At 42.0% G+C, this 26,351-nt stretch overlaps 1 protein-coding gene across 1 annotated transcript; it reads right to left on the bottom strand.

Annotated features, from left to right (window-relative positions):
* Window positions 1-973: 973 nt before the first annotated feature.
* APE1 (acclimation of photosynthesis to environment) lies at window positions 974-15,514 on the bottom strand. Its single transcript, XM_086793323.1, has 9 exons — window positions 15,202-15,514; window positions 10,250-10,296; window positions 10,034-10,136; window positions 9,523-9,609; window positions 6,871-6,954; window positions 5,658-5,711; window positions 5,360-5,440; window positions 1,382-1,427; window positions 974-1,266 (listed from the first exon to the last, which is right to left on the bottom strand). The coding sequence occupies exons 1-9, from the start codon at window positions 15,508-15,510 to the stop codon at window positions 1,208-1,210; spliced, it is 870 nt and encodes a 289-aa protein (XP_086649449.1). The 5' UTR covers window positions 15,511-15,514; the 3' UTR covers window positions 974-1,207.
* Between the last annotated feature and the right edge of the window lie 10,837 nt (window positions 15,515-26,351).

Genomic DNA, 26,351 nt, shown 5'->3' with positions numbered 1-26,351 from the left:
TATAATCAATAAAACCCAGCTCAAAATTATCAACTTCAGACCAGTAAAGTTACCCAGCTCAAAATTATCAACTTCAGACCAGTAAAGTTTATATACCTCCAGCTTCGTACTCACATTGGCCACCTACAACTATGATGTAATCATTTTGCAATTTTCCAGACTACTTCCAAATACTGCTGAAAAGCAGAATCTTCCCTTTCATTAGCGGTTATAACATCTCAGTGGCAATTTTGAACTTGGCACTGCAACCCTTGAACCTATTTCTGGTATCCAGAAACATGACTTCACCTGGTTCAGCTCTAAATGCAGATTGCAGACTTTGCCATTCAGCTGCAGTACTTGGCTACCCAACGATTCTACTCGCTTGCACAATGCTTGTGCCAACAAATAGCCCATACTCCCTTTTGCTCAGCAACTAGAGAAGCCACTTTGACCACATTATTGGTAATCATGAAGAAATTTATCTCATGAAGTCAACCAAAATCTATAGCACCTCTTTTCTTCATCTGAAATCAAAGTCGTGCTTATAGGTCGTGACTCTATGAAATGGTTGTGCGCAACTAGCATAAAGCTTTTAGACATTTGGTGAAAGTAATATACAAATTCTCTGATGTCCTTTTCTCCCTGCTGTGGGGTAGCATAGGGATTGCAAGATGGTACGTGTGAGCGTGCAGGGGCAACAAAAGATTGAAAATCAAGACCAAAGTACTTAACCAACAATCCCACATTCGCAAATCACAGAAGTGGCAGTGTATACATGCATAAGTGCAACTCGTCCATGTGTAAACGCACACGCATGCACAGATGCCTAAAGCAGGCATCTCCAAAGCACCCAAGCTTCCATGACCAAACATGAAAATCCTCAATGAAACTCTTGATAAAAAAGTTGCAAATTGAAAGCAATGAACTTTATTTCTACTTACAAATAGAAAACCAGACCAATTCACAAGGTGGGAAGAATAACAGATCTAGATGCCAAAGAATTCTCCCATGTTGGTATTTAGTGATAACTGACACCCTAACTGTGATACATCATACACCTTGGCATCCACAGCTATAAAAACATATTACAAATTCAAGGACCATAATCCTTAAAGATGCCACATTACAGTATTGTATAACATCCTCTAGAGTACAAAAGAAAAAACCAGGAGACTCCAGCTTGGAATCAGTATAATGTTACACATGCCATTAGCTTTCCAACAAGTTACTGTTGGCCCCCGTCAGCCACGAGCTTCACTTCATACAAGTTTTTGCCTCCTGCAGCTGTGAAGTCCACACGTGTTTCAGAAAATTAGTACACGTCCTCATTGGTTGTTACAGCAGTGTGGCTGCAGCATACGTCTACAGTCAGAACCAACTGCAAGAAATTTTCAGCTACCTATTTCTGCCGTGATTCCAGGTCCAAAGAACGAAGTGAACTTCGCCTGCACAAGCGCACAATTTCGCAATTAAGGTTTCCTGTTGAAAGACCTTACAGATCTCTCTCTCTCTCTCTCTCTCTCTCTCTCTCTCTTCCCCATATGCTTGATATCCTTGATGGCCCCCTCCTCCTACCGGGGGTTAGCTCCATAGGCTGCATGATGATGATGGTCCCATTTTGTATCATATGGCTCGTCTTTGTTTTCTTTTGTACCATGATGAGATTACATGGACACTATTGTATCACTTTTTATTTCATAGACCCACTGGGTCTTTTGAAGATATTTATGTCAGAATACGCAGCGGAGATGATGACCAGATCTGGGAACACGAGAGCAAAACGCAATGCAGAAAATAACAGCACAAGAGAGAGAGAGAGAGAGATAGAGGCGTGTAACTCTGCTCTATATACACAAGAATCATCCCGGAATGATACAAAATGGAATGGGGGCCATGGGGCCATTTTATATGGCCCCAAATACCCAGTCGGCCTGTGCTAAACGCAGCCGACTGCCTCACAACTGGTGTCAACCAGTCGGCCATCATCAGAGAGGTCCACGACCTGTATAATCCAGTCGGCCTGCTCCTCCAGAAGGTGAACACGTGCACACTAGTGCAGTCGGCCAGCCACTGGGTCATCCTGCCATCATAGGGCAGCCACCCAAACCATGGAAAAATAGGGAAAAATGGGAAAAAAATATGGAGAGTGGGGAAAAATGAGAACAACACCTACAAGGGCGGGCACACCCACAACAAAGGCCCTGGTGTCTACAAAAAGACAGGAGATGACCTCTAACAACCCCTCTCAGCTCCTGGTTCTGAAACCAACCACACACAGGGAGGTGGGGTGCCGCCTGAGCAAATCCTAAGATAACAACTTCGTGAAGAGGTCCACCGTACTGTCCACCGTCGAACAGAACTCTAGCAAGATGTCATCAGCAACGATCTATTCATGAACAAAGTGCCTCTGGATGACCATGGGTTCCTCTAGTGGAAGCCCAATCCTGCAATGCAACCTCTGCAGCCGCACCACCTCACAAGCAGCCCGGTACTCTGCCTCTGTCGTAGACAAGGCAAAATATGACTCATAAAACTGCTCCTGGGCCTGAAGTAGATCCCCGCGTGTCCGGATCTCCTCCCCACACTGATTCACTCCAACCATGGAGTCGGACTCCATCAATCAATCCCCCACCTATGTAAAAGAGTCCATGATCCTTCGCATGCCGCAGAAACCACAGGATACGCAATCCTACCTCCCAAAGAGTCATCTGCAACCATGAGCTCAGCTACCTCATCAGGAAGCTCCCGTCCAATCTAGTGTCCATCAACCAGATCAATGAACCATTCTGCTTCTGAGTCAAAGAGGCATCACACTACTCACAAGGATCAACACCTGTTACGGTGCAAAGCCTAGTCCTAGAAACCAGCTGAAGACCACGCAAGGCCTTCTAAAACCTATCAACCACCCCCTCTGAATCTGGAACCACAAAGCTTGGAGTATGCACCTCCTTCTGCAAGTAATCAACTACCACCTGCCTGGCTTTCCGAAAGGTCCCCGTGGAAAGAACATCCCCATCTACAGGAGTTTCTTTGTCCCGAATACTGCGAGACATCAGAGTATAAGTTACCTGTTTAGCTTCCTCTGACTGACGAACACAAGAACCACCAACGTCAGTACTGGAAAGTTCCTGCCAACTGCTGCCATCAACTAGCAAGCTATCCACCATCTGGTCCCGGAAAGCCTGCACCTGCAGCGTATCCACACTTAAGTGGCTACTACTAGACTGCCACTCATCACAAACCTGAAGACCTGGGAGAGAGAGTGCTGAAAGCTTGTAAACTCCATTCTCCACTCCGCCTTCCCAAACCACCTGGCCTGTTGCTTTGTCCCGGAGAGCAACAAAATGCTCATCAAACTCCACCCGTACGCCAGTCTTGCAAACCTGATGCACTGACAACATATGAAAACCAAGTGACGGAACATACAATACCTGGGAGGAATGCTTCCCTCCTCTGCCATCGGGAACTATCTCCATCCTACCCTCACTGTGAACTAGGATAGTGGATGTATCCCCAATAAGAATGTGACCAGAATACCCGCAGAGATCTTGTAAATCTGAACGGGAAGGAGTCATGTGCCTGGAAGCACCACTGTCTAGAATCCACTCCCGAGTATCCGTTGCGGAGAATCCTCCAACCTCCTCTCTGCCTGAAGAAAATGAAACATCGGTGTCCATCACCTTCAAGTGCACAAAAGCCAGAGTCTTCATGATTGCTGCTGAGGAATCTTCACCCTTCTCGGTCTTCCGCTTGGGACACTGCCTCCAATAGTGGCCTTTCTCACCACAATCATTACAGGTCCTCTCTGCCTTTAGTTTCTCACGGTCAGTAACGGACTTCTTCTCAGAAGACTTCTCCAATGAAGCTTTCCCTTTGCTCGTGTTACGGCCTTTCGACCGTTGGCCAGTTAAGACCTCCAAACCTCCACCCTGAGGAGGGTTCGTGAATCGTTCCTCTTGGTCCAAGACCATGGGCACAAGCTCCTCCCCCCACGCGATGGTGCTGAACCTGCCACTGGTAATCAAAGACAAGTAAAATGCTGAGTACTGAGAGGGCAAATGCGACAGCAACGTTATGGCCATGTCCTCTGATGATATCTCCTTTCCATCCTGAAGAACTTCCTGCTGAAGAGCCTGCAGCTTGTTAATATGCTCCCGCATCGTCAACGACTTTGCAGGGCTCATAACCCGCATCTATACTTCCAAGGAAATCCTCTTCATGGACGATACCTTGTTGTAAAGAGGCCAAATGCTGCCATATACCTCCGGCCAGCGTCATATGCTTTACATGATTGATTACCTACGGTGTGCAGTTGAGGAAGATAAACGAGTGGACCCTGGCGTTGACACGATCCCACATCTGTGCCTGTGCCTCCCGGTCCTTTCGGATTGACGGTAACTCCCCTTCCTATACTTCCGGCCATGAAACCCCAACAACGACAAAATCAGCGAGGTCGCAAGACTCCAAAACAGATTCCATCATCACCTTCCATATGCCGTAGTTGTTCCCGTCCAACTGACGGTCCACCGGGAACGTGGGGAGTGTCGGGATCTTCACATGCCTCTCGGCCATCTCTAACAGATCTGCCATTGCAGGGATGTACTCTGAAAAAGGGTGGCTGGGTGGGAACAAAGAAGAACTTACACCTGCAAGTGGCTGTCCAGCAAATCAGCCCGTCGTCCTCTTGCTTCTCCTAATCCCAAACAGTCCCGAACAGTCCACCAATCAGCAACACAACAGTCCCCCTCTTGCTCACACAAATCCCAAGAACTATCAAGAGCCTATGGCTCTGATACCATGTCAGAGTACGCAGCGGAGATGATGACCAGATCTGGGAACACGAGAGCAAAACGCAATGCAGAAAATAACAGCACAAGAGAGAGAGAGAGAGATAGAGGCCTCTAACTCTGCTCTATACACACAAGAAGAATCCCGGAATGATACAAAATGGAATGGGGGCCATGGGGCCATTTTATATGGCCCCAAATACCCAGCCGGCCTGTGCTAAAGGCAGCCGACTGCCTCACGACTGGTGTCAACCAGTCGACCACCATCAAAGAGGTCCACGACCTGTATAATCCAGTCGGCTTGCTCCAGAAGGTGAACACGTGCACACTAGTGCAGTCGGCCAGCCACTGGGTCATCCTGCCATCATAGGGCAGCCACCCAAACCATGGAAAAATAGGGAAAAATGGGGAAAAAATATGGAGAGTGGGGAAAAATGAGAACAACACCTACAAGGGCGGGCACACCCACAACAAAGGCCCTGGTGTCTACAGAAAGACAGGAGATGACTTCTAACAATTTAATATAACTCTCTCTCTCTATCTCTCTCTCAAGCTGCTTAAAGGGCACTGCAACCAAACTTGTAATATACCTGTCTATCCAGGAAGTCTTTTAGTTCCAAAGCCTTTGCTTCAAAAATAAGCACCAGTGAATATTTTCCATCTGCATTAACCTGAACAAACAAAGGGACAGGCCCAAGTCATTCTTTGCTAGAGCACATAAATAATCATGCAAATCTTAAGCATCATGGAGCACCAATTAGTCCTTGAACCAAAGGACAAAAAATTACCACCTGCATTCCAAAGTAGTTCTCTTTCAACTTCAAACAAATTAAAAAGCCACAAGCATACAATTATCATTTCATGAAAACCATGAATCTAAACGCATACCTCCTCACGAAGAGCTTGGAGCACTGGAGCATTGCGACGTTGAATGCCTCCTCCCTACATGGTACGAAATAAAATGTTGCAAAGAGAACTAATCAACAATTTAAAAATCCAGACTATTTGCCTTGAAAGACCGGAAATGACACAATTTTTGCATACTAGACACTACTTGATAAACCAACAAAAAACACAATTGTAGGGTCAAAAAACTAACAGAGAAGAACGAAATTCATAATTACAAAATAAAAAGAGCCGTGTTAATGAATAGCAGAGCCAGACTCAGCAATAAATTAACTAAAACCCTCTCCATAGTTGCATAAAAGGGAAATGGGAGCGGCTGATGTGTGTGCAATGGAAATGGCCTGAAACTAGGAAACTGAAAAGGCTAAGAAACATCATGTCTTTAACTATATAGTAGATGAGAAAAGTAAAACTGCTGATAGCATAAAACTGATGAAAAAGTTGACAAAAATACATAAGAAACTTGGGGTAGATCATGATTTGGAGGAGATCGCATGATATTTGGGAGAACTTGGAAGGAAATATGAGGGAATTCTTGAGGAAACGGGGAGCAAGTACAGAAACAGAAATGGAAACGGACACAAAAATGGTGACTTTAAAGAAACAGCATTCAGCATGTTTGGCTAGTACACAACTGTCTCCTGTTACTAACAGCAGCCTATCCTAAGCCAATGCCTTCAATACCAAATGGTGACTTTAAAGAAACAGCATTCAGCATGTTTGGCTAGTACACAACTGTCTCCTGTTACTAACAGCACCCTATCCTAAGCCAATGCCTTCAATACCAGATGTATTTAGCAACTGCAACCATCAAAATAGCATTAGGGGATGCACGGCATCTTCTATAACAAATTGTAGACGCTGTATTTTTTGTGTCTCATAGGCCATTTTTCGAAGATATAAAAAACACTTTCTTTCTTTCTCTTCCTCTTAACATAGACAGATGCACAAGCGTGTTTTAAAATCTGTTGATTGAAGTGTCAAATACCTTAAACTCTCTTCCTTGAAATCGATTTGAAACTCATAGAACATGAAACTTATTGCAAAGGATGCACAAATAATTTCAAAAAGCTTCAGGCTCCAGCCTCTTATAGGTCAAAAAAGACAAAAGAAAAATTTCCACTTGCACTTCAGAACACCTGCCTTTTTATATGAATTAAGGGTGCAGAAATTTGAAATTAAACACAAGGCGTACTTGACCATATCGAAATATTCTTTTCAAGGCTTCATCTAAGTGTTGCTCGTCTCCATAACGAAATCTTGTCACATCACTCCGCACCTGCAACAAAAATGCTTTGAGCTACATTCTTAATATCTGAGTATCACCAACATGCTATGATTTTGACCTGAATATAGCTTTCTGAGCACAATCTTACGCTTCAAACGTTCTCCTCCTCAGCAGTACAAGCTCCACTCAAAAATGATGCATGTAACAGATGCAACCAGAGGACATTGCTTGATGACTGAAAAAGATAACTACACAAAGAAGCCTCAAAAAGGTTCCACAATGACATCACACCCATCAAAAAGGTTCTTGGAGGGCAGGGAGAAGGAAAGACAATCTCTAGTCAAGAGTCCTCTTGCCACACCTCCTAAGTGGACTCTTACCAAGATCTGCTGGCTAAACAAGCAAGAAATAGGAAGCTTGTCAGGTAATTGAAATGCTCCGAATAGATTTGCTGGCTTGACCACAAAAAAGGATGCGACCTTGTCAAGCTGCCAGCCCTACTCATGACCAATAACATCATTCCTAATCCCTAACCATGACTTTAGGTTCATTATTGCACCATATAACCTCCTGTTGCTAGTCTCTCTGTTGCTTATCTTCCATTTCCCGACTTATGAAAGATGATGCAAAACCAGAAGGGCAACTCAGTGGTACTCCTCTGCCTTCTCACTACAGTTCTCATGAAACTAACAAGAACATTAGCATGTCACATCTCCGGGTATTCCGGGCACATACCCCAAGCATGGAGCAGCCACACAGCCAGTAGGAAGAGTCAGGCAGCATGCTCAGGCCTGTGGGCAACAGACTGCCAGCACAGGTGCCATGTGGCACTCAGCCGCTGGAGGAGCAAGTAGGCCAGCACATATGTGATCATGGTCCACCAGTCCTCTACAAGCCGACAGGGCCAGAACTGGCTGAACAGCACATGTAGGTGCTATATGAACATGCATAGGTTTTTCACCATTCCCCATCTGCATTCTGCAAGCGTCCAAGCCTACAGAGCAATTCCCTGGTGCAAGGGCTGGCCAAGGAGAAAGTACAGCAAAGTGTTGGGCTGAGTATTGTAGTCAACATTTTCAGTCATCTTTTGATACTTGGGAAATTCAGTTGTAATAGTTTTCTTGTACATAATACAATATAGTAGTTTAGGGCTATTGTGTGGTTGTGTGTTTGAATTCTACTACTCTCTATCTCTGAAAACCCTAGTACATAGCCACAAGAGCTCTACAGTCAGTATCAAAACCTAGGGAACCTACAAATTTTTTCTTTTCCAACACCCGTGAGCATTGACTGCTTGGATAGGGTAGAGTCCCTCACTTCCAATAGTGCACAAGTTCAAGTTTGAGGGAAAAGTCTCTATTATGCCACCTACGAGCGTTGACTGCTTGGATAGGGTAGAGTCCCTCACTTCCAAGAGTGCACAAGTTCAGGTTTAGGGAAAAGTCTCTATTTGGGTCCTCTTCTCACTAGTTACGCTACTCATCATGGATTCACAAATCACAGATTTGCTCCTCAGCATGAAGGTAGCTAGGCGACTCCTTAGGAGATGTCCATCCATCTCGATAGGATGGATTGGACACCCCGAGCACCTGTTGTGATTTGCATCCACCGAGGCTCACACTTCTAAGAAAAGGCTAGTCGATTACGAAGAAAAAGTGGCACAACACCCTGTGAGGAAAATCCACGAACCTAGGGAGGATCAAAGCAATATCGAAACTCATGGTTAATTAAAGAGATATTAGCACACTAAGTATGATTAAGAAAACAATAAGAAGCACAAGTGAAGGTACTGAATTCAAGGAAATTTGCATGGTCATAATTGTCAAAAAGTATATCAAGTAGCCACCAAAATACAATGAAGTTAGCCTAAAATCAAAAAGACAACACAAGAAAACCTCTTATTTATGGCCAAGATGTTGGTCCCAATACAATGAGGGCAAGAAGCATGCCTGATGGGAGAGAGAGACTGATGTTGACCAAAAAGATAATCAGCACATTAACAGAGGATTAATTGAGGATTAAAGGGGAGAATGCAAGGGTCGTGGAAAAGCGTCTTTGTATTATGATATGTGGTCCTTTCGGAGAGACCCCCCTATACAAGGTGTGTGCATATGCTGCCACCACACATGCCACATGTCAAGGTATGGTGCCAAGTGTCCCTAAGAGGTGTCACCTTTACACATTGCTTACATAAGCTCCTTCTAAGAGGTTGTTCCCACACACAAAGGAACCCACACATTACAAGGTGTGTGTAGGAGAGACCCCCCTATACAAGGTGTGTGCATATGCTGCCACCACACATGCCACATGTCAAGGTATGGTGCCAAGTGTCCCTAAGAGGTGTCACCTTTACACATTGCTTACATAAGCTCCTTCTAAGAGGTTCCCCCACACAAAGGAACCCACACATTAGCGGCTGTTCACACACACTAGAACCCCTTTATTTAAACCTAAGCTTACACACACTAAAGTGCTAGTTTACACAACCACCTAGCACTTGTTTATTCCCACATTAATCACTATTAATGCTAACACAAGATTCCTCCACACAACAGCTAGAATTGCAGATGGCGAGAGAAAGAGAGAAGCAGATGATTCCACAATGCTGATAGATCATACCTGCTTAAGAGTAGGTGTTGCTCTAGAGTCCCGTAAAGCCAGAGCATCAGCATATGTTGTGCAAGGCACTGGTTTTAGCTCCGCATACTGGGAAAAAAAGGTCAAAGCACATATGAAACTACAACTTTCATAATATGCTCAATGCACACATGGGCTTACACCTGATCCCAAACCCATACAAGCACAAGGTTTAAAAAAAGAGATATAAGAGTTCAAGTACAAGAAATAGCACGTGAAACACCACTTGTTCCGAAACCTGTGCAGACAGCAACTGCTACATATTTTGTTATACTTGGCTATATGTTGTTAGTGTTCTAGTAGGAGGGACTGCTCTCAGTAAACTGCACATCTTAGAAACAAACTAGAATCGTCCACCTGGAGAACCCGACCCAAACAAGCCATTTACCTAATGCTGCATACTAATTATCAAAACCATGACATCAGGAAAGGCATTCAGCCAGCATTGACAACTAGCACAATCCAAGCCAAACACAATACCAGATTTATCCACCTTGAGAGCCATGCCAATGATGGCAAGAGGAAATCCATAAGTCAGCATGATCGCTGACCACTCGGCTCCAGAAAAAATATTGAAGTAGGCCCCAAATCCATACCTGCAAAAAAATCAAGGTACAAAACAAACCAAACACTACATTATTTAGAACCCAAAGCTTGATGTCTCAATTTCAATGACCAACATGAATTGCCTCAACAAAAATCAACTTACGATAGCAATACTACCCCAACACCAAGTCCAATAGTACCTAATGAGGCCTGCAGTAAACCACACAAAACAAAGTTTAGCCATTCTTTAAAAAACAAGGTATTGCATTGATTGAAATACAAAAATAGTTGAAAACAATGCCAAGATCATCCACTATCATCCACTAACAGCTTTAAGGCTTCTTGGCACCCTTTGGTTACTTCTTCTACCATTTCAAATACATCTTGAAAAAAAAACAAGGTATTGCATTGATTGAAATACAAAAATAGTTTAAAACAACACCAAGGTCATCCACTAACAGCATTGAGGCTTCTTGGCACCCCCGTTGGTTACTTCTTTACCATTTCAAATACAGTTTTGCAGCAATTAAGTGCATTTGAGACACCCTAATGTTAAGCTTGGAGGAGCAAGAAACAAGACAAGGTATATGCACCTCTCGTACCCAAGCTTAGGCTACAGCCATCAACACTCAAAAGAGGGTGGAGACCAGCTGAGGATTCCATCAGTGGTGCCCCATCATGCTCCTTGGCACAACTTACAAAATTCTTGCCAAGGCATCAAGGCGATTAGTGTGTACCTCCACGGAAGCTCTGGGATGTCTTCTTTCAGCCCTAAACACCACTGAGAACATGCTGATGCAAAAACGCAGACAGAAGGGAGAGTAGAGAGAGAGAGAGATATGCTGGAAATTCAGTATATTCATATAGTACAAAAAGGTACTCCTAATCTACAGCCATAGGCTGCCTTCATAAAAAGGTGGGAAACACCAAAATCTAGTCCTACTCTAAGGACCCTAAGGACCCATTCCATAAAGGAATGAATGATTAGAATGAGGAGCAAATCTTGCTATTTATAGTCTCTTGGACTTCATGGAGAGCTGGCCGACTGCTGTCGGCCAGCTGAATGGACATTAATATCATAAATCTTGATGCGCTTGTAGTCTTGGTTCAGCCGACAGTTCCCTAAGCCTTCCTTGTCCTTGCTCCAAGTCCAAACTGGTTCTCTTCTGCATCTTGTGCTCCAAGTCCTAGCTTTAATGGTCTTTTTCTTGGCTGCCCCTTCTCGATTAGCCCTGAGAATGTACATGGCATTTTTCATGCACATGACATCCCCCTCTGCTAAACTTGATGACGGGATTCCAACCTGTTCTTGGATGACTCTCATCATCCCACTCTATTCCCGAAGTCCCTCTGTCATCCATCCAACTCTGGCAACCCTTTTTACTGAAAACCCGGCCCGGTCTCCAAAACCACTCTGGCTTTGAATAAAATCTATACATCTGTTCCCTCCAGTCCCCAATCCATTCCTGCCCTGACTCTGAACACTGTCTTGGTCTTCATTCCTGAGAAATGAGTCTGCCACTCTCACATCACCCCTTGGAGGATAATCCTCCCTTGGGACCGTTGCCCGAGAACCTATCTGGCTCACAGGACTGCCATCCCTTCTAGCTTTGTGGAACACCACCAACAAACCTCCTGGGAGCTCTTCCCGATTCTATGTTCCTTGCCTTGGGCTTCGTATCCGTGTACTTTCCTGTACACCATCATATGGGACTGATTCAGTGTTTAGCTTTGCTGAGCCTGATGCTCTGATACCAATGTAACACGGGGAAGCTCTGGGATGTCTTCTTTCAACGCTAAACACCACTGAGAACACGCTGATGCAAAAACGCAGACAGAAGGGAGAGTAGAGAGAGAGAGAGATATGCTAGAAATTCAGTATATTCATATAGTACAAAAAGGTACTCCTAATCTACAGCCATAGGCTGCCTTCATAAAAAGGTGGGAAACACCAAAATCTAGTCCTACTCTAAGGACCCTAAGGACCCATTCCATAAAGAAATGAATGATTAGAATGAGGAGCAAATCTTGCTATTTGTAGTCTCTTGGACTTCATGGAGAGCTGGCCGACTGCTATCGGCCATAATATCATAAATCTTGATGCACTTGTAGTCGCCTTTGTCTTGGTTCAGCCGACAGCCTATTTTGTCTCAGCCGACAGTTCCATAAGCCTTCCTTGTCCTTGCTCCAAGTCCAAATTGGTTCTCTTCTGCATCTTGTGCTCCAAGTCCTAGCTTTAATGGTCTTTCTCTTGGCTGCTCCTTCTCGATTAGCCCTGAGAATGTATATGTCATTTTTCATGCACATGACACCTCCAACCCCACCTCCCAAATGACCAAGTTAGTTCAATGGTCCTAATTGCAGTGTAAGGGGTCGAACTACCCACGGGAACGCTTTGTGAAGCGAAGAAAGTGCGCACCCGGGACCATGCCACAATGTCTGCCATCTCAATATAAGAACGCGAAGGATGATCCAAAAGCCTTTCTTGTGGAAGCCTTTTGGCACGGGTTTCACACGTTCGCATTGGCTTTGGCAAAAGGCCCTGGTTCACTAGTATGGCCCTGTGTAGCGATTTTTCCCCGAGAACAAGCCAACCAACTCGATTAGCATGGGAGGTTATCCTTGGCACTCATACAAGTTTCATCCTAGATAAACATCTTCACCTTTTGGGAGGAGACAACTTCGACACAATTGCCTAGAGAGGATATGGACAGGAGCATCCTGGATAACATCTTCGCCTTTTGGCAGGTGACAACTTTGACACAACTGCCCAGAGAGGATATGGTAGTCTTGCTACTTGACTTCGAGAAAGCCAGTGATAGGGTGGATTGGGCTTTCTTGGAGAGCACTATGTTGCGGATGGGTCTTTCAGCCCGTTCGACCCAAGGGATCTCCACTTTTTATTCCTCATCTCATAGCTAGGTTCTCATACAAGGTGCACGAGGGAATCGCTTCCCTGTCTCTTGCCTAGTGGGGCGGGGATGTCCCCTGGCACCTAGCCATTCTGAAAAAAACAAGATATTGCATTGATTGAAATACAAAAATAGTTTAAAACAACACCAAGATCATCCACTAAAACAGCATTGAGGCTTGTTGGGACCCGTTGTTTAATTCTTTACTATTTCAGATACATCTTAAAAAAACAAGGTATTGCATTGATTGAAACACAAAAATAGTTCAAACAACGCCAAGATTATCCACTAACAGCATTAACGCTTCTTGGCACCCGTTGGTTACTTCTTTGCAGCAATTAAGTGGATTTAAGATACCCTAATGTTAAGCTTGGAGGAGCAAGAAACAAGACAAGATATATGCACCTCTTGTACCCAAGCTTAGGCCACAACCACTAGGCGCATGTCAGCATTCAAAAGAGGTGAGGGACCAACTGAATATTCCATCGGTGGCACCCCATCACACTCCTTGACACAATTTCAGTCATTGGGAGTGTGTAGGAGAGTGATTAGCATCCGGAATCACTCTTGGAAGCTTGAAAATCACCTTAGCAAGCTTGGAAATGGAGTTGGGAAGGAGAATGTGCAGAAAATGCAACCCAACAGCCCTCATGAAGGAGGCGCCAATCTCTAGAGAGAGGAGGAGGAGAGAGTTGGTGAGTTGTCTGGTGTAGGTGGCAGGCAGGTGCTTTGTGGAGCAAGCTAGAGTGGACACATGGCTGGTTACTCCCTTTGTACAAAGGGGATAAGGTCTGGGTGGTGGACATTGGGTTGTGTCCACCTCAGGACATCAGTGTGTGTGAACACCGAGATAGTCATAATTTATAAGTGAGTTTTGGTCACCCAAAACTTAATAAGTGTGTACACACTCACTTATAAATCAGTGCTAACTCCTAAGGCTAGGTTTATGACCAATACTTACCACCTTTCACATGCCACATAACCATGTCAGCAGACAGTTTCACACGCACGGTTCACGGGTGGGCGTCCCCTTACCCGAAACTACACATTGGTCAAGCAAGCATGAAAACAGCATGCAATTTCAATTGCAAGCAAGCACATAAAGATGATATGCCATGCAGCATTGGTATGGACAATCCCCGTTCATGAGACTATACCAAAATAGACGTGCTCCACGCAAGTATACGAGGTACCAGACCCAATAGAACACCAATCCACCAAGCATTTCCGGGCATGTACACGGAGGCACAAGTCCCAACGGAAAGCAAGTCCACAGTATCACATGAGTGGCATCAATCCCCGGCATATACAAATGCCATGGACACCAGTCCAATGTACATACATAATAAGAAATTACAGGTGGACCAATTGGGTGGCCAAATGGTAATACGCTAGCCAACAAGAGGGCTAAGATGGCTAGCCAAGGCCTGCACACAGGCCAGCCAGAAACGCAGCCAAAGGAACCAATAGTGCGCAGATCAAAGGTGGACAGACGTGTTTCAGGGGCAGCAAAGGGGTGGCCGGGGCCTGTAGACATGGTGCCCATTTGCAGTCATCCCAAGGGTGCAACTGTGAATCTGAGATTAGACCACATCCTGCTCAAGGTATGCAAAACTAGCAAATACCAAGCCATACAAGGGGCTGTAAGATTAAGGCTTAACGGCATTGAACCGTCTGACTTCATCAACGGGTATAAAGATCATGTACTCTATTCAGGAAACAAATCGGAGTTGATGGTGATGGTGTATGGACACTAACTCACTCCTAACCATGCAGCACACGCTAGCAGGAATGTTCATTTGAGCCTGCTAAAATCTCCTAATGATGAGCAAGTCAATGCTGCCAGAGTGATGTAATGTCATAAGCCCGCATGATCAGCAAGGCAACGCTGCGCTAATATGTTTGTTATGAGTGTCAATCAAGCGAAAAGAATGACACGAAAAGAAGAAATGAGTGCTACTTAATAAAGAAAAAGTACTTCTAAACCAAAAGAAAAGGCGCACAGGCACATACAAAATGTTGGGCTGAAGGTGGAAAAAAGGAGCCATTGACCGTGAGTGTATGTGAACACTGAAATGTGTGCATGGGATGGGTGCATTTAGGGCAGGGGTCCGATGTGAGTGCATGTGGAGCAGGTGTATGTGAAATATGTGCATTCAGGGTAGGGGTCCAAGGATGATGATGGCCATGGATGGGGACTTACCTTGAAGATGGAGAACTGGGTGTCCGGGACAATTTCCTTGGAAGCTGGGGAGCTGCTGGTCTCTACCTGGCTAGCAGCTCGCACTGCTACAACAAGGCGAAGGGGTCGCTTCCGATGCTGCGCAAACGAAGCCACACCTGTGGAGAGTCCCTTGAAGAAAGGCTTGAGACTGCTGCTGTGCAGGATTGCAAGACAAGGGGCATACAAGGGTTTTGTAGTTGTAGTTGTAGTTGCTTTTGGGGCTGTGATCGTAATGCAGGGCAAACTGCTGCTGGCACTCGAGCTCGCCATCGCCAATAAACTGTTCATAATATATCCAGAGCTTAGATTATATTTTTCTTCTATATTTAGATCGACTAACCATATTTGTGTGTGGACTTAGAAGAGCGATACGTTCTGGCACTTAATTCTATTGGCAACAAGTAATCTGATTGGCTACACCTCACATCTCTTTTTTTTTTGGGAGGGTGCATTTGTGCGTGTTGTGTGTGCTGCCATCCCTTGTGTAGTCCCTAGGTATCGAACCTGGGTTCTCATCGTGGAACCTGACGGTTCTACCAATTGAGCTATACCTCACATCTCTATTAGCTAGGGAGCGGATTGAACTCTAGTCTTTTGTGTGGACTTACAAGAGCGATACGTTGTGGCCCCAAGATGGCACTTGCTACCATTGGGGCAAGTTCACACACACATGTTCATTTTAAGTGTGCATATTACGCGCTCAAACAGTTTGCCCCCATTAATTAATTAATGCTTAAGAAGGGACCTCACATAAGGTATTTACAACCTTATCAAATCAAAAGGTCTTCTAATTCTGCACATATCTCGTTCCAAGTCTCCATTCAGGATTATCTAGTGCGACGTGTCCAAAAGTTGCCTTGCACACAAGTTTAGAACTCAAGTCCTAGACTTATTGAGCCTTGCACCCAAGTTTTGAGGCTTGTACCCAAGTTTAGAACTCAAGTCCTAGACTTATTGAGCCTTGCACCCAAGTTTTGAGGCTTGTACACAAGAGCCTTACACTTAACTCTTGGGTCCTAGACACAAGTCTAGGACTTAAGTCCTAGACTTGTCCCTTGCACACATTTCTAGGACTCTTACCGAGCCTTGCACTCAAGTGTAGGACTCAATTCTCTCTAGTCTAAGACTAGAGAGAATTGACCCTGATACTCCATCCAAAATGACCCTTAACATTGTCTGCCCTCTGATTTCTATGGTCACCTTTGGAACGGATGTGTCACAGTCCTGGACTACCCGCATTCAAGATTTGGATTTTTTGTTCCCTACATGGGCATCTGTGCCAATCTTTCATTTGGCACTATGGCCTGAAGTAGCTTTTGCCTATAATTGGGAACTAGATTCAACATTTGGTCCAGTGTGATGTTCAGCTTCATCTTGCTGAGACCCTCCCACAAATCATATTCCTTCACGAAGTTATTGCTTTTCTCCTTGTAGTGGGTATACTTTGGCCTCTGTACATCCTTCCTTCTTTCTCCTTTGCTTCTCTTTCTTTTCTTTGACGCCTACAACACGCCTAGGACTTGTACTACCTCTTCAGTCTAAGACTCAAGTCCTAGACCTTTCTCTTACACACAAATCTAGGATTCAATTTTAGGAGTCCTTGTCTTGGGCACTCTAGGACTCAAGTCTTAGACTTGGCCTTGCACACATTTCTAGACTTATTAAGCATTTCACATAAGTCTATGACGGAAGTCCTTTTGTTGGGCCTTAGACACAAGTCTATGGCTCAAGTCTTTGGACACAAGTTTAGGACTCAAGGTGAATTAGATATTAATTTAGGTGAGTTAGATAAGTACTATAACTTTGGCCTTTACTCAATATATATTGTGAGTTTGTATCTTTAGTAATAGACATTACTCTATGTATGAAGATTAGAGAAGTCTTTCCATATTTTGAATTTTTAGTAGTGACTCTTCTTCAAACATGATATTGTTGCACCATGTATTTTTTTTTACACACCATAATGTCTAAGAGACAAGCTACTTCAAAGGCTAGTGGTTCCTCCAACAGGAGAAATTTAAAGATGGCACTGAAGTGGTTCTTATGTCATGGTATATGCCAAAGGGAACTTGCAACTTTGGACTTACAAGCCAAATGATCTAGCATTTTCATGTTGAGGGATAGTTACAAATATTTCTGAAGGTGTGTCAACGAAACAAAAGATCCTAAAGAACCTTATGTCATAATCACTATCAATAGAAATACTCATTATAAACTCTTGCCCATACAAACCGGATGTCTACAAATGAATCCTATAATGTTGTTAGGTCGAATGGGATGTTAGTGAATATGAAGATCTTACTCATGTATGGATAATAGAGTTAAGAAGATAAGAGTAACTCTAGCTGCTAGGGGTAAAGCAAAACAACAAAGCAAGGGAAGAAGTTTGGAAACAAAGGAAATAAGATAGATTCAGATGCAACTTTATTTTGTTCTAAAGGGAAAGCAACTCACAAATGGCTTCTTGAACTATAAAAGATATTACAAACTTGGAATATCAATTAATGTTGATCTCATGCCTTATAATCCTTAAACTAGAAAGCCTTTGGAGAACATTTTAGAGGATAAATTAAATGCACATAGATATTGTATATTATCTAGGAAATTTTCATGCAACACTCTATTGAGATAGCAAAATAACTAATTGATTTATCCCCACCTAGAACTTACTAATAGAAAGGATTTCTCTCAAACAAAAAGCTTCAAAAATAATTGTCAATGCTATGTAACATCTATATGTGGAAATATTGAAGATAGTGAATGAAGAAGTCCAAAGACCTATGAAGAATGCACCATGTGTGAGGTCAATGGAGGGAATTTGGCTCACCTAAGTCCAAGTTTCAGACAAGAAAAAGGCTCAAAAAAGAGAGGAACTTGGGATATACGTATCTACTGTTCATACAATATATTTTTTGAAATGTTTTAGTTTTTTTAATGGCAATGATTATCTTGAATTATATGGATGTGTTTAAAAATATTATGGCTAGGACTCAAGTCCTAGACTAGTGTGCAAGGCTCAAGTATAGGACTAGGTCCTAGAGTTGTGTACAGGAAAAGGACATAGGTTTGTGAGTTGTGTACAGGAAAAGGACATAGGTTTGTGAGTTGTGTATAGGACAAAGGCATGGGTCTTAGACTCACACAAGTTCTAGACTTGTGTCAAAGTCAAAGTCTAGAACTTGAGTCCTAGATTTGTGTATAATTCTTTAGAGTCTAAAATACTCTATTAGGTCTAGGACTTCAGTCCTACACTAGTGTGCAAGTATAAGACTAGGTGCTAGAGTTCTCGATAGAAAGTCCTAAAATTGAGGCATGCACATAAGTCCTAGTCTTGTGTTGACGTCCAAGTCTAGGACTCAATTCCTAGACTTGTGCCAAGGCGAATGTCTAAAACTTGAAAAATAGTTTTGTTTTGGAATTTATTAATACAAGAATTAATTGAAAATATATTTTATAGGACTTTGCTAGATTTGGTGAGATGACATTGGAAGCATGTTTTATAAATAAAGATGTCTATATGGTCACTTATGCACAAGATATTTATAACACATGGATCCATATAATAAAGGTTCGTAAAGGTGTATTGCTTAATGTGTACGGGGAATACAACTTAGAAAAAGATTCAAATAAAGCAGCCCAAAGGTTTAAAGAATGTCATGGGGGCCACCATATTCAAATGCCTACAAGGTTTAGGTGATGATACTATCCATTTTGTTCAAAGGGGTTTATTGGACAAAAGCTTATTGTTGGCCAAGGAAAAAGATATAAAGATGTAGGATATATGGCTAAGAGAGCATTTTAGATTAAGCAAGATAAGAAATTTCAAGAAGAGATCATGAAGTTTTTCAAGGAGAAAGCAGACGATAACACTAAACATTACTGGTAGGTTTGGGTGGACTATTATGATATTACTGAAGACCTATACAAACATTGGGAAGATGATGACACTAAACATTGTTGGTAGGATTGGCTAGACTATTATGATATTACTGAGGACCTATACCTACAGTGAGCTCTGGATCTTAGATAAAGAAAATGCTGACACGTGGTGTACAAAGGGACCAGATGTAACTTTAGGCTAGCTCCAGTGGATACATGATTAAAAGCTTGGTGGTAGGCATTTCACCATCGAGTATCCATGGACTACGTACAATATGGTGCACAATTTAGAGGGGATGAAATTTCCCGATAACGAGCTTTTGACCACCATTAGAAATGGAGAAACTCTGAACAATGTCATATCATATTTGTCCACATGAGTCCACATGGGATCATCAAAGGTTTAAAAAATTAATTCAAGCTTTGTTAAGTTTTACATCTAAACCCTCATAATTATGCATGCTAGCTTTTATGAGCCCAAAGCATCTTGGCAACCTAACAAATGCAGTGCAAAGCAGTGGTGGTATTGGGTGTATTAACTTCAAAGATGAAGAAGACAAATTTGTGGCCAATGCAATAATCCAGGATTTCATTATGGTAACCTTAATATGCAAAGGCAATTCTCTCTTAATGATAGTGAGAGATATATGGGCATTCCAAATAAGCCATCAATCATAGACATGTCTATAAATTTTAAACCTATTGACCACGAATATGGTAGTATACATACCAAAAAAGAGTCAATTCATTCAGGATTGGATTTAAGTCCATTGTCGAGATCATGAATATGTGTGCGATTTGTTCACAAATGGAGAAGCAGCCATTCAAGCACTTTCTCTCAAGTGAAGAGTCATTAGACCGATGTCATCATTTGAGGACAAGAAAGAGACGCTAGAGAAGTGCTTGAAATTTGCCACAAAAATGAAGACATTTGTGAGTGGGCAAATTTACCCATTTCGAACCAAGAATAGCCACTAGAAGACATCTAGGAAATTGATCCTTCATAAGTATGAGAGAAAGTACCATTGAAAGAAGTATCTAGAGATACATAATTTGCAAGACTCTACCTCACAAAATTTGCAAGGACCGAGAACTAGGGTTGATGATATAGGTCATTGTATTTAGAGATACATTAGACAATTTGCAAGGCTCTACCTCACAAAATTTGCAAAGACTGAGAACTAGGGTTCATGATACACGTCATCGTGCAAGGCTCAAGTATGGGACTAGGTCCTAGAGTTGTGTACAGGACAAGGACATAGGTTTGTGAGTTGTGTTTAAGGCAAAGACACTCCAAAGACATGGGTCCTAGACTCACTCTTATTTCAAAGTCAAAGTCTAGAACTCAAGTCCTAGACTTGTGTATAAATCTTTTGAGTCTGAAATCCCAGGGGATTCACTCACAATAAAGGGGGACGTCACCTGCATGCATGAATCTCACGAAAACTTCCTATATTTGATGATAACACCCCCCTATTTAAGCTCATAAAGGATACCTTTAAAAATGACTATGTCACCTCCCTTCCTTATATCATTGCTAAAAGTATTGCTGGAATGCTACCAAAACATTGTAAGAATTTTGTACAACTATGTTGATCAAAACTACTTATGACATATCCTTAATGTTGCTATAGCTCTCCCCATCCCCCCCTCCCTGAGACCCCCTCCCCCTAACTCAAATTTAAGATTTAGTATTTTTTAACCCATTCCTAGGGTTAACAAGAGTTTCGCCATTATCTTGCATCAAGGAGTCAAGGTAGATGCACCAAAAGGTCATACATTCAAGATATGGAGCAATGGTGTCCAAATCTACAACTTAGATGGGCGCTCGTAATGGTCTTATGGAATACTTATAGCGATTTTCACTTCAAGAAAGTGTGGTAGCAAGTTAGGATGAAGTCCCAAGTGATGTAATTCATGGATATATTATGAGAGTAGTCATTGTAATAGCATTAGGCCTCTTATGAGCCTAAAGTGCTTGGCCGGCCATAGTTTAAGTGAGTGTGAACACTTATGGCATGTATATAAGTGAATAGCTCTTATAATACAAGGAACTCTCCCATCGTTCAATAGTCTTGCTCTTGCTAATCCTCTTGCTAATCTCTCTCTAATCCATGCTAGTGAGTGTGTGTGAGTGAAGTGAGGTGAGAGGAGGGACGAGTACACGTAGTGCAATGCGGTGGTGTGACAAAGCTCGTGGGAGACGCGGTGGAATTGCTTCTTAAGGAGTTGTAGAGCTTGGAGAACTCAAGGGTTATGAGCTCGGCCATTGGAAAGATCCTCATGACGACACAGGCGGGTCATGAGGTAATCTTCTTGTTGGATGTGTTCCAAGGGGGGTTTGGGTGAGCCATAACATTTTTGGCATCGTGTTGTCGGGGAATCATTCCTTGGATTTTTCCATCGTTTTTCTCTACACATTACCCATTGCCCATTGTCTTGATTAGTGGTTTCCCATGAAAAAGATGTGGTTTTGATGGAGATTTGTGTATGATTTTGTGAGAAATAGCTCTCTTTTTTTGTTTTTTGAAAGAATGATTTTTTGGCTTAAATGTGTTGTTTTGTTAGTTTTAATCTAGTTTTTAGTGTTTGTTAAGTGTGCACATAGAGTGTGTTAGGTTCAGTTTGCATCCATTGCATCAAACCAATGCATTATAATTTTGTGAATTTTTGGCTCTCTTTAGAGTTAAACATAGAGCTAAAATCATTAATTTTAGTTTGATTTGTGTGTTTTTTGTTTGATTTGTATGCATTAGAGTGTTAGCAAGTATTAGGAGTAGCTTAATCTTTAAATTTTTTTCCAAAAACTCTTAAATCTCTTGAAATCAACTAATCTTCCTTAATTGATTGGTTTTGTCATTAAGGGTTATTAATCCAATTCAAGAGATTAAAAAACTAGAAAATGTGTTTTTGTGTCAAAATTGATCATGTAAGAGGTCAAAAGTTAGTATTTTTGAGTGTTTTGAGAGCATCTAGATGCATCAAAACACCTAATTACATCAATTGGAGGACTTTTCCTCCCTTTTGCTTAATTTTGCATAAAGAGAAGAGACTAAAATCAAGAGTTTAATTAATTTTTAATTATGGACTAATTTACACATTAGTTGAGGCACATAGCTTAGCAATTTCATACCCTATCTAATGATGTGCACAAAAGTGTGAATTAATTAGTGATTAGTGGTTAATTAGAGCTCTTACTTAGTTCAAAAGAGGAAAGATTAGTGGAAGGATTAATCTTTGATTAATTCTTAAGTTCTTTTTTTCATAACTTATTAAGGCTAATAAGCATTGAATGAAAAGATGCTAATGAGTTGTCAATTTATCCATTTTGGGAGTCATTTATGAAGAGTGTAAGGGGGGTGTCAAAAGTGTTGACTTTTCTTATTCCCACTTACTTTTCTAGGAAAATGCCCATATCTTCCCAATTTAAAATTCAAAAAATATTCTCTCCACACAAGGAAACTCAAATTTCTCACTAGATTAAACTCCATTTCACGACGTGAAACACACACCTGTTTCACGGCATAAAATAGACCCTGCAGTACAAAATAAAAATAAAATCCTGAAACTACATTTCGTGGGGCGTGAAACAGACTCCCGCAGTAAAAATCTATGAAACTCCATTTCATGGCATGAAACACACATGTTTCACGGTGTGAAGCAAACTCTCGCAGAAAAAAATAAATAAATTTAATTAAGTCCATGAAGTCCACTTTACGTCGTGAATCAAGCTCATGCACAAAAAATAATAATTTAATTAAGTCCATGAAGTCCACTTTTTCATGTCGTGAAACAAGCTCACGCGTAATAAATAATAATAATTTAATTAAGTCCTTGAAGTCCACTTCACGTTGTGAACAAGCTCACTTGTGGGGAGGAGGGGGGGATCGGTTCACGGATTAGCTATTTCACGGGACTCAAATAATAATAATTTAATTAAATCTGTGAGATCCATTTCACGACATGAAGAGTACCTACACTTTCACGGGCGTGAAACAAGTCCGTGGGCAAAAACAAAAAGTCTAGAAAACAACCCTGTTTGGAGGCTCATATCTCCTAAACCGTGAATCCGATGAATGTGTGTTAGGCTCATTGAAAAGCTAACTTAGAGCCCTTCGAAATTGGTCTTGAGCGTCCGAGGGCAAAATCCATCATTTTGACCTTCGATTAGCAGCCTCAATATTCGACCTAGAAATCAAGGCAAAAAATCGACCGTAAAGCACTAAAAATCAACCGTAAAGCACTAAAAATCGCCAAAAATAGCCCGAATAAGATTGTAAACCATATTCGGGCTACTTTTTGAGTATCTAAATGACAAAGTCATAAAAAAATCAGAGAGACAAAGTTGTAGTACTCCAAAAATACTACAACTCTCTTATATAGAGTTTTTCCAAATTCTTTTAGAACACATTAAAAAATGGGCTGCGAAATAGGAAAAATCTTTTCAAAAAAAATCATCTTGAGATAGTGATTGAAAATAGGTTTTGAGACCTCCTCTTCCATCTAGGATGCTACTAACATGCAATTTTTTCGGAAAAGTTCATCCTTAGAGGGCATTCACGTGCTTATGAGACCTCGGCTTCCATCTGGGACACCAGTGGCACACACCTTTTTTAGAAAAATATCTTTAATAATAACAGATTGTTCGCGGGTGCCTACGGATAAATGAACCCTCGTTTAAGCCAGCAAGGGTGCACCAAGCCTCTTGAGGTTGTAATGGGCTCTTGAGGGTGCACCAAGCCTCTTGAGGTTGTAATGGGCTGTAAGAAAACCTAAAAAGTAAAAAAAAAAAACGTGGGCTTGCTCATTAAGGAGAAATTGGCAACGATAGAGGGATTACATGGGCTCAGACCTATACTAAACCCAATGGCTGAAATCTTCGAGCCATTGAGATCCATGTCCCAAATGCACCTCCTAATACCATTTTCCATGTCAACAACAAGCATGTCATCGGGTTTTACATCCCCTGTCACATCAATCCCTTCGGGATTTGGTTCCTTGCCTAGCACTACTACAAGTCCTAAACCTTTAGAAATGCTAGGTGTACCAATCCTTTGCAACCCCTAGATGCCCACACCTTGGACATATCTACTAATCTAGTAAAGGGGGTTGCCCAAGAACTAAGTGAGTCCCTACCTCCATTAGCACCCAAACACGTACATAGTGACTCATCCAACAACACGGCCGTACAGATTTCTAAAATCATGGGCAAGTACGATGGAACGACTGATCTTGTTCAATTCATGCAAATGTTTAAACAGAGATGTGAAGCCTTTGGAAATCCAAACTGCCCTACCAAGGTATATGTGTTGAATCTTTGCTTAGTGGGAAAGGTTAGTCGATGGTTCATCACATTGATGCCGGCGACGATTAAGACGAATTTCAAGACCTTAAGAATAGCCTTTATCCATTACTTTTCAAGACAAGGTGATCGGTGAAGTGCAGCAAGAGAACTCTATTCGATTAAGCGAAAACAAAACGAAACCATTAGAGATTCTATCCTTCGAATAAAAATCTTGGACTCACAATGTGAGCCATGGGAGAAACTAAACCATACTCAATTGAAAAGATGTTTCATAATGGGCTTAAAGAATAATGGTTTACACAACTTTATCATTGTATCCAATTTGGAAACATTTGATCAATGTTGTAAAGAAGCAATATGTTTAGATGACAACATGATAGATAATGATCACGATATAAGATGTTTCTCATCTAAACCGAGTGAAGTAAAGGCTAAAGAAAAATTGATCTCGAAATTGTCATTCCTTGAATTCTACACAGCCTTGCTTAAAAGCTTTGAACTGGCATCTCCAAGAGAGGATTAGCTCCCTCAAAATCAAACATCATCAATGTCTCTCAAGGTGAATCTGGGAAAAATGTTTTATGTGGTCATTGCCATCACTACGTCCATCCCAATCCCCATTGTGTGTACAATGCACCTATTTTTCTGTACTGCATATATTTGCAAAACCTTTGGTCACGACACACCCCAATGTCCCAATTCACCTACAATTAACTCAAAACCTCCGTCTCCTGTGCCCCAAATAGAAACAGTCCAAAGGGTAATTGCAAAAAAAACAGTTAAGCAAAAACTTCAATGTTTCTATTGTCGTGGACTGCACAAAGTGGCAGAATGCACAGTTTGGAATACTTCCCTGCCCACAGTCGGCTGCCACTTTGCAACCTTTATGTGTGAACAATGTGGCATCAATCACATACTCCAAGATTTTCCAAAACGAGTTGCTTCAATGCAACTTGCCTCGTAGAATACGACTCTTAACATCTTGAGTGTGCAGAATGTGCTTACATGCTTACAAGCTAAGGCACGAGAAATAGTAAAAAAGAATGCAAAATAACACACTTTGAAATGGGTAGAAGAACATGTTTTAAAGTAGAAACCAAAAGAAAATGCAAAACCTTCTAAACCCAAGAAAAATAAGGGCCAACAAACTGTCGAACCTTGTCATGTACAGAGTATGAAGGGTTTATCAGGGTATGCAACGCCTTATTGAAGCCAAAGTTAATGTTCAAGGTGTTGATGCAATAACAACCAAAATTCAAAAAACCAAAGGAGTATCCCTTTCTCTTTCAAGAGGAAGACGTACTCTCTACCGAGATGAACTCATCATGCCAAGAAGAGTCATCAAAGGAGGATTGCATGAATGATGCAACTGAAAAAGTACGTGAGTAATTCAATGAATCCCTTGCGAAATTAAAAAGGTCTCTCAAATCCTCATTTGGAGGAGTACTCTTATCTCATGGTGGAGCTATAGCTTCAACCCTTGCACCTTTAAAGGCTAACCATGAGTTGTAGCAAGAGCTCAAGATCTATATATCATAGACCTTAATTGTCAAAGGACCGAGTGTGCCATTGTACACATTGGGTTCTCGTGAAAAAGTTGAAAGCCAAGAAGAGGATGGGAAAATGAAACCGACATGGAAATTGAAACTGAATTGGATATGGGAACATCCATGGTGCCACTTGAAGATTCGATCATGGTATGGTTAGATTTCCCTATGGACAATGCTGTTAAGTGTAAGAGCGCATTGATTAGCCCTCAAGCTAGTCATAACATCGTGACAATAGACACTTGGGTGTCATTGGACCACCTAAAATCATCCCTAAAGACAATATTCTTGCAAGAGGTGCCAATGGACAAAACATTGAAGTTCCAAGTTGCTTTAACTATGCTACTCACACAATCAATGGAAATGTGGAATTTAGGCTCCATGTTACTCCAAATTCC

Source organism: Cibotium barometz, chromosome 59 (genome assembly GCF_041138505.1).
Source record: "Cibotium barometz isolate CiBa-2024 chromosome 59, ASM4113850v1, whole genome shotgun sequence".
Lineage (NCBI taxonomy): Eukaryota > Viridiplantae > Streptophyta > Polypodiopsida > Cyatheales > Cibotiaceae > Cibotium > Cibotium barometz.
Note: the sequence above shows the minus strand (reverse complement) of the source record. Positions and strands in the feature narration are given on the sequence as shown.

Coding starts and splice junctions, on each gene's coding strand:
- APE1 (XM_086793323.1), bottom strand. CDS start 15,510: ATGAACAGTTTATTGGCGATGGCGAGCTCGAGTGCCAGCAGCAGTTTG. Junction 6,955..9,522: donor CAACACCTACTCTTAAGCAG/GTATGATCTATC, acceptor TTTTTGTTGCAG/GTGCGGAGTGATGTGACAAG. Junction 5,441..5,657: donor TCCAAGCTCTTCGTGAGGAG/GTATGCGTTTAG, acceptor TTGTTTGTTCAG/GTTAATGCAGATGGAAAATA.